The sequence below is a fragment of the Vombatus ursinus genome, unplaced genomic scaffold (genome assembly GCF_900497805.2).
Source record: "Vombatus ursinus unplaced genomic scaffold, bare-nosed wombat genome assembly UNPS02000749.1, whole genome shotgun sequence".
NCBI classification, from domain to species: domain Eukaryota; kingdom Metazoa; phylum Chordata; class Mammalia; order Diprotodontia; family Vombatidae; genus Vombatus; species Vombatus ursinus.
Window position 1 is genome coordinate 26,081,495 of NW_020940527.1, and position 16,409 is coordinate 26,097,903.

At 39.3% G+C, this 16,409-nt stretch overlaps 1 protein-coding gene across 1 annotated transcript in view; it reads left to right on the plus strand.

Moving 5' to 3' along the window:
• The first annotated feature begins 3,129 nt into the window (after nucleotides 1-3,129).
• Nucleotides 3,130-16,409, plus strand: part of ARHGAP19 (Rho GTPase activating protein 19) — a 37,121-nt gene continuing 23,841 nt past the window's right edge. Inside the window, exons 1-3 of the mRNA XM_027860876.1 lie at nucleotides 3,130-3,215; nucleotides 11,176-11,441; nucleotides 13,867-13,947. Coding sequence (XP_027716677.1) covers nucleotides 3,187-3,215; nucleotides 11,176-11,441; nucleotides 13,867-13,947 — 376 coding nt within the window. The 5' untranslated portion in view covers nucleotides 3,130-3,186. The remainder of the gene's footprint in view (nucleotides 3,216-11,175; nucleotides 11,442-13,866; nucleotides 13,948-16,409) is intronic.

A 16,409-nucleotide genomic window follows, 5' to 3' on the forward strand; every position in this document is an offset into this window, starting at 1 on the left:
AATTACAAAAGATAAAACAGATAAATTTGATTACATGAAACTGAAAAACTTTTGCACAAACAAAATTAATGTACCTAGGGTAAGAAGGGAATAGTTGAATGGGAAAAAAAAACTTTGTATCAAATTTTTTTATAAGAGTTTGGTATACAAGATATATAAACAATGAACATATATATATATGTATATATATCTCAATATATCAGTCAATAAACATTTATTAAGTACCTACCAAATGCCAGGCACAGTGCTAAGTGCTATATTTCTATCTCTAGGTCTCTATCTCTATCTGACTAAAAGCCATTCTTCAATAGATAAGTGATAAAGAATGTGAAAAACAGTTCTCAAAAGAATCCTAAACTGTTAAAAACCACATGAAAGAGTGCTCCAAATTATTAATAGTAAGAGAAATGCAAATCAAAACAATCCTAAGTTTTATCTCATTCCCTGAAAATTGGAGAAGATGAAAAAAAATGGGAATATTCATTGTTGAAGCGATTGTGGGAATATAAGCTATTGCATCAATACTTTGTTGGTAAAACTGTGAGTTAGTACTACTATTTTGGAAAGCAGTTTGGAATTATGCAAATATGATGACTAAAATGATCATATTCTTTGACTCAGAGGTTCCATTTCTAGGCTTAACCTTCCAAGGTATTCATAGCAGCACTTTTTCTGACAGCAAAAACTTGAAAACCAAAGTAAATGCCTATTGATTAGTGGCGAATGGTTAAGCAAATTGTGGTACATGAATGTAATAAAGTATTACTGTGTTGTAACAAGTGACGGATATGATTCATACTGAGAAGCATGGAAAGATCTACATTAATTGATTCAGAGTGAACCACAAAAAATTAAAAAAAAGAATTTTTAAAAAGCATGTCTTCATAGAAGAGATATGAGAAGATACTCACTCTACTCCATTGCACCAATGGAAGGTTCACAAGTGTGGTACATTGCACATATTTTCATACTTTTTTGGATGTATTGATTTGCTGATTTTTTTTCTCTTTTTTTGGTCTTTAAAAATATTATTTGTTATATGGGATAGTTCTGTGCTGGAGGATGAGGAATAGATACTACAGGAAATTTGTTGATGGAAAAAAGATTTTTAAAAAGCTGATAAAAAAATAAAAACAGCTATGCAAGGGTGAAATAGACTGCTTTGGGAGGTAATGAGTGGGTTCCTCGTTATTGGAGGTCTACAAATGAAGGTTGGGTGATTATTGTATTTGTTATAGAGGGTATTTTTTTTCAGGTATGAATTAGACAAGATGATCATAGTGGTCCATTCAACTTTAAAATTCTTTGATTCTATGAATGTAAAGTAGTTTCTGTTCTTGAAGGCCTTTCAATAGTCAACACGGACAAAGAGAAAAAAACATAAAAAATAGATTTGGTCAGTAAGCAATGCAAGAGACAGGTTCATATATAAACAAGTACTTAGATGATAATCTCTTATGTTGAGGAGAGAAGGAAACGAAAAAAAAAAAGGGGTGGACATCAGCCATTCTAGAAAGCAATTAGGAACTATGCCCCAAAAGCAGTTAAACTGGACATACCTACCTCTTGACCAAATGGTACTACCACTAGGTCTATGACTCTGAGAGATCAGAGAAAGAGGAAAGGATCCTATATGTACAAAAATATCTATAGCAGCTCCAAAAGATTGGACGCTGATGGGGTGGGAGTGTGCATCAAGTAGAGAATGGATGAACAAGTTATAGTCTACAAATGTGATGGAATTCTATCATTCTGTAAGAAATGATGAAGGAGATAGTTTCAGAGAAACCTGGGAAGACTTGTATGAACTTATGCAAAATGAAGTGAGCAGAACAATTTATAGAATGACAACAATATTGTAAAGACAAACAACTCTGAACACTTAGGCGCTCTAATCAACACAATCACCAACCACAATTCCAGAGAACTCATGATACCAACCTCTGATTTTGAAGTAATGGACTCCTCCCTCCCTGTATGTGTGTGTTTGTGTGTGTGTGATCTGTTTTGGATATGGCTCATGTGTGGCTTTGTTTTGCTTGAGTATACATATTTGTAATGGGTTTTGTTTTCCTTGCTTTTTCAATGGGAGGGGGAAGCTGGGACAGAGAGAATGTGAACCTAAAAAGAAAATAAAATTGAATGAAACTTTTTTTTTAAAGGGTGGGCATATCTTAATTTAGAGCAACAAATATTTATTAAGTGCTTTCTGTCTGCAAGGCACTGGTACTATGCTAGGTGACTTTGGAAAGGAAAAGTGGGGGGGGAGGTTAGCCATGGTGGACAGCTCTGTTTCAGGATTGGGAGAGGGATGATAGTCCATCAAAGATTACTATGGAGCCTTCATACAGGTAGGAAGCGGTATCCTTCAAGTCCTTCGTTTTTCCTTTCTTTCCCAGCCAACCTCCTAGAAAAAGCTACTTATCTCCTTGTCCTCTCCTTATTTCTCACCCCCTTGCAACATAACAGAAACTGCCCCCACCCCACCCCAAAGTTATCAGTGGTTTTATATTCAAATTCCAATAGCCTTTTCTCAAGGGTCATTCTTTCTGATTTCTGTGCTGCATTTGATATTATTGATACTCCTTTCCTCCTGGAGACTTTTACCTTTCTATTTTTGTGACCCTTCCCTTGCTTGGGTCTCCTCTTAGCTGTCTGACTGTTCCTTCATTCTTCTTTGCTGAGTTATTATCCATATACCACCTCCAAACTGTGAATGTGCCCAAGCCCTCTTCTCTCTCATCAGCTTCCATGGGTTTAATTATCTCTAGGTGTTTAATGCCAGGTTTTAAAACTTCAGTTATATTGCCGTCAAATTGTAGTAGTCACATAGTGATCTAAGATTTAGGCCAAAGCTACTTGTCACTTTGCTCTGAAATGTTGTTGATAGCTATATTTCCTAATATGGAGAAATTTTTATCAGTGGTAATGATTTCCATTCATCTTTTTTTGCATGGATCATTGGCAAATGGAGTCAATTCACCCAGCTTTTCATTTCTGTTTTGTTCCTACATGCAGACCAATGCCCAGTGTCCCAACAAGTGCTGCCTTTCAGGTTCTATAATATGCTCTTGTGTCCTTTAGCATGCTTGGAATTTGTGCAGGCTGTGCTGGGGTAGGGATAGGAGGGTTTCTTTGTCACTGTAAACAAGGAGCAAGTTCTTCTCCCAGCTCTCTGCTTCACCAATGCCTCGCCAGAAGCTTTCATCACTCATGTAAGAAATTGATATTCTTTCTTTAAAAAACAAACTTTCTATTTCTCTTAAAAAGGTATTATAGAATAGCAAGTTGTTTTTGGTTAAATGTAATTATATTACACTCTCCATATCCTCTAAGTTAGCAGCCAGCAAAATGTTTTTTGTGTGCAAAAATATTTCTGGGTGCCTAAATGTTTTCTGTAATATCTTTACCTTTTTAAAAAGACTATCATCATGTTTTCTTTGGGAAGAGATCAGTGGGGCTTCAGGATATAGTGCAGATACAAAGGAAACTTAGCCCCACTCTTCCACCCTCAGTCCCCATTTCCTTCTTCCTTCAGTATCTGATCCTTTTTTTTTTGTGTGTGTGTGTGTGTGTGTGTGTGTGTGTGTGTGTGTGTGTGTGTGGCAGTTGATAATGCCTGGGCTTCCTCTGACCCAGGTGTCTTTTAGGGCTGCTGGAAAATAGGAAGGGGAGGGAAGGGAGAGGAAAGAAAAGAAGGAAAGAATAAACCAAATGGATTAACATGGAGAGTAAGACAAAAGTGGGAAAAGGACATATTTTCAGTACTTGGAACCCCACATTTTTTTTTCTTGTATTTTAGTTATCTTTCTGTGGGTTCTGTCTATAGCTATTAACTTACTTAAATTTCTCTGTGAGCTTCAGGTTGGAGATGGGGAGAGAGATGGTTTCTGCTGAGGAACAAGGCAACTCTAATAGTGGTCCTTGTGTTACTAGAAATGGCCATTTGCCATAGGTGGCTTAAATTTGGTCTGTTCTTATAAAGGCAAACTCTGATGCTAACTTTAGAATATTGGTAGAATTATGCTCTGGATGTGATGATGCTGGAATCTTGTTTCTTGACTACAAGTAGCTGAAATTTTTTTTAAAAAAAGAAGAAAACATGTCAATTGTTGGATTCTAGGCAATTGGAGAAAAGTATACTACTTATATTTACAAAATGTCCCAGTCAGCATCTTAGCATGAAAGGTTACCTCAGATCTTCTTTTATTTTCTTTTTACAATAACTATATGATCATAGATTTAGAGCCATCCTTATTTTTATATAAGAAAAAAATCACATCTCTGAATAGACAGAACAAGGAAAGAGAATATAAAGAGTAGGCATTTATATTTGATTTGATTTGCATTATGAATGTCTCCCTTGGATTCCATTGTTATTTTTTAATATTGTATTGATTTTTTTTTAGCATTGATATCACTTTCTAATCCTTCCTCTCTGCCCTGTCCTCCTCCCTACCCCACACCCCCACACCTCTCTTGTAACAAACAAAACAAAACATTGATAAGGTCTGATGATGAAGGAAGGCTTCATTTCTTACCCGAAGTCCCCCACTTCCCCACTGAGAGGAGAAAGCTTGCTTAGCCCCTAGTCCTCTGAAGTTAACCGACTACTCACTGCACTGGAGTGTTTCTTTTTTTTTTGAGGTAGTCAGGGTTAAATGACTTGCCCAAGGTCACACAGCTAGTAAGTGTCTGAGGCCCAATTTGAACCCAGGTCCTCCTGACTCTAGAGCTGGTGTGCTTCTGTCTTATGGAATTATTCTTCCTTTACATTTTCGTTAAAATGTAGCTTAGCTACATTAGCTCTGCTTGTTTTACTCTGCATCACTTCATGTCTTCCCGAGCTTCTTTGATTGATTTATATTCTTTATTTTTAAATGGAGCAGTAATATTCACTTACTTTCATATACTGGATTGTGTTCAGCCATTGCCCAGGCAATGAGGAAACTACTTTGCTTCCAGTTCTTTGCTACCACAAAGATGTTGCTATAAATACTTCTGTACATTAAATTTGTTATCTAATCTTAAGTGAATTGTCACTGCGGTAAGGCAGTTCTTTTACTTCTCCCTAATTGATTCTCTTTTCTACTTCCTACAGAAGCTGTTTGCTCCTCAAGCCTCCCATACCACTCTCCCCCCTCCCTCACCAGCTTATTCTTTAGGACCTCGTGCCATACTTTACCGAGAAAATAGAGACTGTTTTCTGTGAGCTCCCTCTTCTCTCCTTTTCTGGATCTCAAAACCCCTTGACATCTTCCCGTGTCTTCGCCTTCCTCACTCCAGGCTCTGATGAAGAAGTGACCTTTCTCACCAAGGCCAACCCCTCTACATGCAACTTTGTTCTCACTCCTCTTCTGCCTCTCCCTATTTCCTACTTCTTTAAAAAATCCTCAGACCTCACCATCTTATCAAGTTGTCATCCTATCTTGGTCTTCCCTTTCAAAACAAAACTCTTAAAAAAACCTGTTTACACTCTGTTCTCATTTCTTAACCCTTTTCATTCCAGAGTTCCCAGTGATCTCTTACTAATCCTTATCCTTCCCTGCAGCATTTGACACTGCTGACCCCCTTCTTCTCCCGGTGCTCTCTCCTCCCTGCTCCCTTCCTTGCTTATTTTTCTCCTTGTCTTACTGCTTCTTCTCAGTCTCCTTTGCTGGTTCGTCATCTGTACCTCTTATCTCTTCTGACTGCGGGTGCACACCAAGGCACTGTCTTGGACCCTCTTCTCTTTCTCTTTCCTTCTCTCTCTCATTTGTTGACATCATTAGCTCTCATGAATTCAGTTATCATCTCTATGCAGATATCTCCCAAATTCATATTTGTAGCCTCAGCCTCTTTCCTAAACTCTATTTTATTTACACATCTGCAGCTGCCTGTTGGACATTTCAAACTGGATGTCCCAGTATGTATCTCAAACTCATGATGTCCAAAGCTGACTTCTTTGTTTTTTCCTATTCCCAACTTCCCTACTGGTACTGGTAGGGTACTACCATCCTTCCAGTCACAAAGGTTTACAACTTGGCAGTGATACTTGACTCCTCACTCTTCCTTGCCGCATGTATCCCATTTGTCACCAAATCTTGTCATTTCTGCCTCTGGCCCCTTCTCTGTAGCCACCACTCTAGTTAAGGATCTCAGCACCTTTGGCCTGGATTATTTCAATAGCCTCTTAAGTGATCTCTGCCTCGTTTTTCCCTAGTTTAATCCGTCTTCCACATAGTTGCTAAGGTGATTTTCCTAAAGCACAGATCTGGACTTGTCATTGCTCCCACACAGTAAAATCCAGGGGCTTCCTTTTTTCTTTAGGTTTCTGTATAAGCTCCTCTGTTTGACTTTTAAAGCCCTACCTAACCTGGCCCTAATCTAATTTTTCAGCTTTGTGATACATTACTCCCTTTCCTGAATTCTGCATTCTGGCCAGATTGGCCTCCTTGTTCCTCACTCACAGTACTCTGTACCAGGCACTGTGCTAGGCCCGGGGGATTCAAAGACAAAATGAAACAATTACTCGATAAACTTATATCCCAATGGGGAGACAATACGTACAGACACATGTTTTAACGAAGTATTTGTCAGTTTTTGGGTAAAGTATTAGTAGCTGGGAAGATTGGGAAAGGTTCATGTAGAAGGTGGTGTCAGAGCAGAAGCTTGTAGGAAACGAGGGCTTCTAAGAGGCAGGAGTGAGAATAGGGGTATATTCTAGGCTTGGGGGCCAGTTAGTGCCGAGGCAGAGAGAAGACAGTGTCCTGTGTGTGTCGGCAAAAAGGCCAGCTTGGCTGAACCAGAGAGAATAAGAAGGTGAGCAGTGTGTAATAAGGGCAGAAAGGTCTGTTGGGATCAGGCTGTTAAAAGGCTTTAAGGAGTTTAGATTTGATCCTAAAAGCAATAGGGAGGCACTGGAATGATAGGGAAATAACATGGTCAGACCTACATAGTTGTTTGCATGTTGTTTTCCTGATTAGACTAAAAGCTCTGTAAGGCAATGTCTATTTTTGCCTTTCTTTGTGTTCCCGTTGCTTAAAACACTGGCACATAATGGGTGATTAATAAATGCTTGTTGACTTGACTTCACGGCCAATAATACGCATTGTGCTACCTAGTTTCCTGGTCAGCCAGATGGCACAGTAGATAGAGTCCTGGCCTGAAGTGAGGAAGACTCATTTTCCTGAGTTCAAATTTGGCCTCAGACACTTACTAGCTATGTGACCTTGGGCAAGTCACTTAACCCTGTTTGCCCCAGTTTTCTCATCTGTAAAATGAGCTGGAGAAGGAAATGGCAAACCACTCCAGCATCTTTGCCAAGAAAACCCTAAATGGGGTCACAAAGATTCAGACATGACTAAAATAACTGAACAACATCTGTTTTCCTAGGATGTTGAATGGGGAATATGGACATAGGTCATTGAGCCTGCCCCAGAAAGGGGAGTGATAAAAATTCTGGGGCATGGTGGATAGTGGTATTTAGGAGCATTAGCAAGAAAGCACAGCTTATGTGGTTTTGAAGGAGTTAGATGCTAGCTAGTTTGGGTGCACAGGCAGGACACCAGCAGAACCTTCATTGAGTGTGAGTTTGGGGAGTAGCCCGAGAATGGAGAATGATTGGGTGTGTCCTGAGAGAGATTGTGAATGTAGCTGAGATACCTTCGGTATTGTTTGAGAGAGCCGGTAAACTGGGAGGCTTTCTTATTCTGAGTCTTCCCTTGGAGAACAATCCCAGCATAGGCATAGCCTTGTGGCCTGGTTGCTAGCGCTGGAAGAGGTAACTGTTATGTGAGATGATGATATTTAAGGCATGACCATGGTTTGTGTATTTATATATATTTATTAACTTTATAATGTATACATTTTTGTAGTTGTCTCCCTCTTTAGGTTGTAAGCTCATCGTGAGGAAAGATTTTTCTGTTCTTTGTACTTGTATCCCATAGCACCACAGTGACCTGAAATAAATATTTGCTGATCGAGTTGGGGAAATAATTGGAGTTGAAGAAGTTGAGGAACTGTGTGGTTAGGTTATTTGGAGGAGTTTTCAACTTCAATGCTGAAGTCCACAAGGATGCAGGAGATGGGATAGAGAGGAAGATCGTGAACTAGATGCTACAGTCATTGAGAATATTTAAAAAAAAACTGAAGATGAGGAAATGCCATTTTCTTTCACTTCATGGATGCCATTCACAGTCAGGATTACAGCTGATAAGGCTGTATTTCTTTTCATCCTCTTATCCTTTTCCTCTGTGCCTCTTACTTCCTTCTTTACGAAAAAGATGGTGGTGAGAGTAGAGTGTGTTTAGAAGTATTGACCTGCTTCAGTTCTTCTGCCCCTTTTTCTCTTCCCTTCTCAGTCTCCGATCACAGGTTCTTACCCTTTCCTTTTTTTTTTTAATTTAATTTTATTGAGACTGGGTCACCCTATGCCCCCCAGGCTGGAAATGCTGCTACTGGTGGGCCTGATCCCATTATTGATCAGCATGGGAGATAGAGAAACTGAAATGTAAATACAGGAGTTAAGAAAAACCTAGAAAAATAAATACATTTGAGCTGCTGGAAGGAAATCTATAATGATCAAGTGTTTACATACTCACCGAAGGAGAAGCTGCTGTGTATCCTTCCTGGGCCAGTTTACTGCAACGTCCCCTGCACCTCTCCTTCCCAGGGCTCAGCCTCTCTGTAGCAGGGATTAGAGGGGTGTACCTCCCAGCCTGGTCCTTCCTTTCCTTCTAATCCTCTGAGTCATCCACCTTGAAAGCTGGAGTTTGTTTTGCTTATGACTAATCCCTTTATAAATCTCCTCTTATTATTTCCGTACTCTCTCTACTCCTTGTTCCTGCTTGTTTGCCTGTGGAGTTCTTGTAATTTTGTATGATAGAATTGTGCGTATTCAAGCCCCCTTTGTCTTTGTCCAGTTCAGATGTAAGTGTCAGGTGATTGCTGCTGCCCTACACCTTCCTAGATTCCATCCCTTTTCTTTCCCTTTTCCCCCTAGCATATGTAATGTATTTCAGCTTCCCTCCTTTTGTTTTTCCCTCTTAAGATTATCAAAATGTAACAAAACCACTCTCAAGCTGTCCTGTCTTATTTAACTCTTTTCATGACCTTTGAAGACATTTGGATTCTGAGGGGACACTTATTTCTTCTCCTTCTATTAGTGTGTAAATGCTTAATTATTGTTCTCTTCCAGTTGCTCAAACATATTTACTTTTCTAGGTTTTTCTTGACACTTGTATTTACATTTCAATTTCTATACTCAACCCTGGGTTTTTCATCAGGGATGCTTGGAAGTCCTCTATTTCATTAAACATCTATGTTTTCCTCTTTAGGATTAGACTCAGTTTTGCTGAGTGAATTATTCACTTTTTATTTTGTCTTTTAGAATATTACATTCTAAGTTCTTCCACCCTTCATAGTGGTAGTTGCCAAATATTGGCTCTTGACTCTGGTTCCTTGACACTTGAACTTTTTCTTTCTAGCTGCTTGCAGTATTTTTTCTTTAATCTGGAAGGTCTGGAATTGGCTGTGACTTTCCTGGCAGTTTTCATTTTGGGATTTATTTGAGGTAGTGAGTGGATTCTTTCTATTTTCATTTTGCTCTCTGCTTATATTTCTTTTTTTTTCTTTTTTTTTTTTTGTGAGACACGTGGGGTTAAATGACTTGCCCAGAGTCACACAGCTAGTGAGTGTTATGTGTCTGAGGCTACATTTGAATTCAGGTCCTCCTGACTCCAAGGCCGGTGCTCTATCCACTGCGCCACCTAGCTGCCCCTTGCTCTCTGCTTATAAAAGTTCTAGGCAGTTTTCAATCATAGTTTTAAAAAATATGGTACCTAGGCAGTTCTTAGGATTAAAGGTTTATAGATTAGTTCTTTTTTTTTGGCTCTGGTTGTCAGTTAGTTTGATGAATCCTAGATGAACTTACCCTGACCTATTTTCTGGTTCAGTTGTTCTTGATAAGAAATATTTTTTTTCTATTTTTTTTTTTTAGTCTTTCCATTTTGTTTTGGTATTTCTTGTTGTCTCATGTCATTGATTTCTATTTGGTCCATCATAATTTTCTTGGCTGAGTCTTCCCACATAGTCTACTAAACTGTTTATTCTCCTTCCAATTCTTTCCTCTAGAGTTCACATTTAATTTCCAGTTTTTTTTTCTTTTAGAACTCTCATTTAATCTAGAATTATTTTTAAACTCTTGATTCATTTCTTCTAGAATTCCAGTAGACCTTGTTGTAAAGCTGTTACTGTAACAAATGTTTTAGTTTATTTTTTTAATTATGTGTGTACTGTTTGCTTGATTTGGAGAAGTCATTGATTATAACACACACCTGAAAGACAGTCTTTTCCTGTCACTTGCCTCAGGTCAGCTGCCTCTGTGGTCAGAGCATAGGTTTAAATTGGGCCTCAGATACTTAACTAGCTGTAAGATCCTGGGCAAGTCACTTTGCCTCTGTTTGCCTCAGTTTCCTCATCTGTAAAATGGGGGAAAGTAATAGCACCTACCCCCCAGGGTTGTTATGAGGATCAAATGAGATAATGTCCTCCCGGTCTAGGACCCCCTTGACAAACAATCCTCCAGCCTCCCCCAACCCTGTTTGAGGGTTGCCTCCATCTCCTGACAGCTTACACCACATTTGGACAGCTCTAACGGCTATGAGGATTTGCATCTTCAACTTGTGCTCTTTAGATTTAGTCCCACTTACATGTGACAACCTTTCAAGTACTTGAAGATGCCCACATGCTTCTTAAGTCTTTTCTTTTACACATTGGATATACTAAGTTTGTTCATCTGGTCTTTGATGCTGAAAATTCTGCAGTCTTGTCCCTTCTCTGGTAATCTTCCAGAGCCACCCTCTTGTTATCCTCCTCGCGTGTGTGCCTTTAATCTCTCCCTCTCCGGGAGTTCCTTCCCATCCACCTAGAAATATGGGATCATAGACTGAGAGCTGGAAGGACCTGTAGGGAGTTTCAGACCACATCATGGAAATAATTTGGCAGTTTTACTGGGATGGTTGAACTCAACTGCTGTTGATTAGGGTGATTAGAGTCTGAACAAGCAGTGAACTGTCTTCTTCCTCTTTGTAAACAAAAGTTTTTGATGATGTTGTTTGAATGGTTTTTATTGTCTGAGTAGGCATGTAAAGTACATCCAAAAACTTCAACAGAAATGCTTTTTTCTTTTTTCAGTGATGCCATCTGTAACTTTGTCATCTGCAATGATGCTTCCCTCCGAGGACAGCCAATCATCTTTAACCCTGACTTCTTTGTGGAGAAGCTCCGACATGAAAAGCCCGATGTTTTCACTGAGCTAGTGGTTAGCAATATCACCAGGCTTATTGACCTGCCGGGGACAGAATTGGCTCAGTTGATGGGGGAGGTCGACCTGAAGTTACCCAGTGGGGCTGGCACTGCATCAGGGTTCTTCAGATCCCTCATGTCTCTCAAACGCAAAGGTGGGAAATGAATTTATTAAGGACAGTCGGGATACTGCATTTCTCCTCACGTTCCCATCAGTAGTGATTCTCTCTTGATTTTATATTGAAGAGATGTGCAATTTCAAATGAGGAGTGTGAGTCTATGCAAGGGATTTTTGTGTAGTCTTTTCACTATTATAAATAATGAAATCACGGTGGGAAGTTGGTAAGAGAGCCAGTCTAGGAGTAAGAAGATTCGAGTTCAAGTTCTTCCTCTGACCCATCCTGGCTGTGTATTCTTGGGGAAGTCACTTAACCTCTCTGTGCCCCAGGACACTTTCTAAGACTACATATATGTTGCAGATAGTTGTTTGTCTGCACTAGAAGGAATTTCCTCACTGGGAGTGCCTAACACCATTGAAATCTCAGGTCAGGACCCCCCTAAAATTGTAATGTAATATAGTCATAAAATTATAAATATAGTCCAAGTAAATAGAATTATTAAACTGAAGTAAATCTACCTAAACATTAAAAAATAAAAAAAAGATTTTCTTAGAGTCTTACAAGTATGGTAAAGTGGAAAGTCAGTTAACTAGCATTTATTAAATGCCTACTATGTGCCAGGTATTGTGTTGAGTGCCAGGGATACAAAGAAAAGCAAAAGACCATCCCTGCTCTCAGGGAGCTCCCAGTCTAATGGGGAAGACGACATGGAGATTGTGGACAAATTTAGGGCAACTTGGGAGTAGTCTCAGAGGGAAGATTAAGGAGGACAGGGAAAAGCTTTTTGCAGAAGGTGAACTTTAGCTGAGACTTGAAGAAAGCTGGGAAGCTAAGGGCTGGAGATGAGGACGGACACAGCCATTGTGAGTGCCTGCGATTGGAGATGGATCACCGGGTGCTTGTGGGGAGTAAGGTATAAGAAGACCGGAGAGTTAGGAAGGGATAGGGGAGGAGGGGCTGTGAAAGCCAAACAGGATTTTATATTTGATGCTGGAATGAGTGTGTGTGAGTGTGTGAGTGTGTGTGTGTGTGTGTGTGTGTGTGTGTGTGTGTGTGAGAGAGAGAGAGAGAAAGAGAGAGAGAGAGAGAGAGAGAGACAGATGGTCAGAGCTGGGCTTTAGGAGGATCACTTTGGCAACTGAAGGGAGGAAGGACTGGAGCGGGTAGAGTCCTGAAGTAGGCAGACCCTCCAAGTAGCTCTTGCAGTGGTCCAGGCATAAAGTGATGAGGGACCTGCACTAAGGTGGTGGCAGTGTCGGAGGAGAGAAGGCGGGGGTGGGGGGTGGGGGGAGGGAAGGAAGGGGAGGGTGGGAGAGAGTGTCCTGTATGATATGTGACAAAGGTAGAAACACCAGAACTTGAGAGCTGATTGCATGTGGGAAGTGAGAGAGCCTGGGTAACTGGGAGGGTGGTGGTGCTCTTGACAATAATAGGGAAGTGAGAAAGAGCAGGGAATTTTAGGGGAAAGATGAGGTCGGTTGTGGACATGTTGAGTGTTGGATTTGGGTCACAAGACCCAGGTTCGATTTCCAGCAATGTTATGATACCTCTGTAATCTTGGGCAAATCCCTTTGCCTTTGGGAGTCTCAGTTTCTGCGTCTGTAAGATGAGGAAGTTGAACTAGGACACCCTAAGGTGTCTTCCAGCTCTAAATTGATGAGACTTTGAGGGGAGGTGTCAGCTGGTGTGGTGGTCCTTCTTTCATATTGCATTAATGTGGAAATCCAGTTTTGGTTTACTTAAAAAACAACCAAACCATACATTGAGAAGACATGGATAGAATGAAGAAAACAGGAAGTTCACTTTCCTTGGGCAGTGGTCCTCAAACCTTTTCATTCCATGGACTACTTGACTAAAGCCGTTACACGTGGATCCCTTACCTGTTTGTGTTGGCTGTGACTCAGAACGCTTCCCCCAAAGAAATGGATGAGTGACTCAGTTTTTGATGAGATATTAATGAGATCACGTCTGTTTTTTGTTAAGCATAGTAAATTATTTATGTGAGAAGGTATCAACATTTTGATATCATAACCATCAGTACAATCTTAATTAGCTGGATAACGCTTGTGGATAACACTTTGAGAGCCGCTGCTCTGATGTTCTGTTGTACTTACGTGTCTCCTTGTATGTAATATTATGCCAGACATTCTACAGAATTTAGTAGAAAGATTTTTTTTACCCTCAGGAAGCCTGTGGTCTAATACTAAACACTGGAGAGAAAGAATAAATTAAGGGCTCTTTAATATTGCCTGTGCATTGCTTAGTATTATTTAGTACAGTGCATTAACCTTGAGGTGAGCTTGTAAATTAACACTAATTTATTGACCCTGTGAAATCATTTTGTAGCTCAGTAAAACACATAACCATGTTCTCTTTATTTAGGATGCCACAAGGCTTTAAGTAAGATGATTCTGTGCTGTGTGTGAAAACTTGTTCACGGCCTTGCTTTATGGTTTTCTAGAAAAAGGAGTTGTGTTTGGATCACCATTGACAGAAGAAGGCATTGCTCAAATATATCAACTGATTGAATATCTACACAAAAGTAAGTCTTGTCTCCAATTTTTCTGTCCTTTTGTTAAAAATTTTTTTATTAGTTTATTTTAATTTATCAACAATCACTTCCATAAGCTTTTGAGTTGTATATTTTTCTTCCCCTCCCTCCCTACCTCCATCCCCAAGACAGCACAAAATCTAATATAGGCTATACATAATATAGGCTAACCCTATTAAACATATTTTCACATTAATGATGTTGTAAGGAAGAATTAGAACTAATAGGAGGAACCACCAGAAAGAGGAAACAAAACACAACAGAAGAAAAAAATAGCAAATAGTATGCTTTGATCTGCATTCAAACTCCACAGTTCTTTCTCTGGACATGGATAGCATTTTCCATCATGAGGCTTTTGGAGATGTCTTAGATACTTGCTGAGAGGGGTTAAGTCTATCAAAGTCAGTCATCACTCAGTGTGGCTGTTAAATTCTGTACAACATTCTCCTGGTTCTACTCACTTCACTTAGCATCAAACCATACAGGTCTTTCCAGGTTTATCTGAAGTCTGCCTGTTCATCATTTCTAATAGCACAATAGTATTACATTACATTCATCTATCACATTCACAATTATGATTACTATCTGTCTTTCTCTCCATCCTTTCCCTCCTGTTTATGCTTTTCTTTCTCCTTTTCCCTCCTCACTAATGTTTTGCTTTTGATCACAGCCTCCCTCAGTCCCACCTCCCTTCTATTAGCCCCCTCCCTTTTCTTTCCCCTTTTCCCTCCTACTGCCTATAGGGCATGTTAGATTTCTATGCCTAACTGATTCTGTTATTCCCTTCTTGAGCCAAATCTGATGAGAGTAAGGTTCAAACAATGCTCATCTCCCTCTGTTCTTTCCGTCTGCTGTAATAGGTTTTTGTGCCTTTTCCTATGATGTAATTTACCCTTGTCTGCCTCCTCCTTTCCTTTTCTCTCAGTACATTTTCTTAGTTAGATCAGATTAATTCACTTACTTGGATCCATTTAACCTACTTGATTAAATTTTTTTCATCATTACATCAAAGTCAATTTATACCCACCCCTTTTATGTATACCCTTTAACATGATATAATGATGATACAGTTCTCAAGAGTTACAAGTGTCTTCTTCCATTGTAGGGATGTAAACAGTTTACTCTTATTAATAACATGTTGTTTCTTTCTGTCCCGTTTACCTTTTTATGTCTCTCTTGAGTCTTGTATTTGAAGATCAAATTTTCTGTTGAGCACTGGTCTTTTTATCAGGAAGGTGTGGAAGTTCCCTATTTCATTGAATACCCATCTCCTCCCCAAAAGATCACGCTCATTTTCGCTGTGTTGTCCTTTCCATTATTAGAATGTGTGGTTTTTTGCTGATAGATGAGCTACTCCATGGCAAGAAAGTAGATTCCCATACATAATTTGGGTTCCAACCTCTGTGACACGTTTATGTATTTAGTACAGTTCATGTGTAGTTTGACTTTGTTTTATGCATTAGAAGTGTTCTTGACAAGTTGTATGTAAAAAAAAGTCTACATCATATGTCAAATTACATTTTCTTATTACCTTGAGAAGGATTCTTGCTGAAAAAATACTGGCTCTGATGCATCATAAAAATCACACTAAATGGAACCTTTTGCCTTATGTGTAGTCTGTATAATCTAATTCTCCCACATAATCCTTTAAAAGAAATTTATCAAATTGATTCTTAGAAGCCCAGAAAAAACCCTGGATTAGGAATCAAAGAGGTCCGTATTTCAGTTTTGGCTTTGCTACTGATTGCCAGGTGACCATGGGACAAATCATCAACCTCTATGGACCTTGGTGTACTCATCTCCAAAATGGGGATGGCATTAGGCCAGATGATCTCTCAGGCTCTTCGCACTTCCAACATGCTCTGACTAAAGTAGATCACACAGTTAACTTGTCTTTGTTTGGGCAGAGTAGTTATGATGTTTATCCAAGTTTTTATTAAATTCAATCAAGAAACATTTATTAAGCATCTACCTTGTGCCTTGGCACTGTGTATCCTCAGTGGAAAGAAACAAGTGGGAATACTTTTTGAAATAGGAATCCTAGCTCGGTGCAGAGAAAGCAAGATGTGTGTGTGTGTCTGTGTGTGTGTGTCTGTGTGTGTGTGTGTATATATGTCTATATGTATATTTTGTTGAATTGAATTGAAATACAGTCTAGAAGATGTAAGTAGTTCCATGATACTATGTTAAGGGTGTCTTTGTCTCTTTAATGGATTCATCTCTGCTATAAATACATATTTATTGACCTAATGACCATTTAATAAGTTCTTATTACTTAGTTAAACCCATTTTTGTTGTTGTTCATTCGTTTCAGTTGTATCTGATCCTTCATGACACCATTTAGGGTTTTCTTCTTTTCTTTTCTTTTCTTTTTTGTTTTTTTTGGCTAGGCAATGGGGTTAAGTGACTTGCTGAGGTCATTTTTGAACTCAGGTCCTCCTGAATTCAGGGCT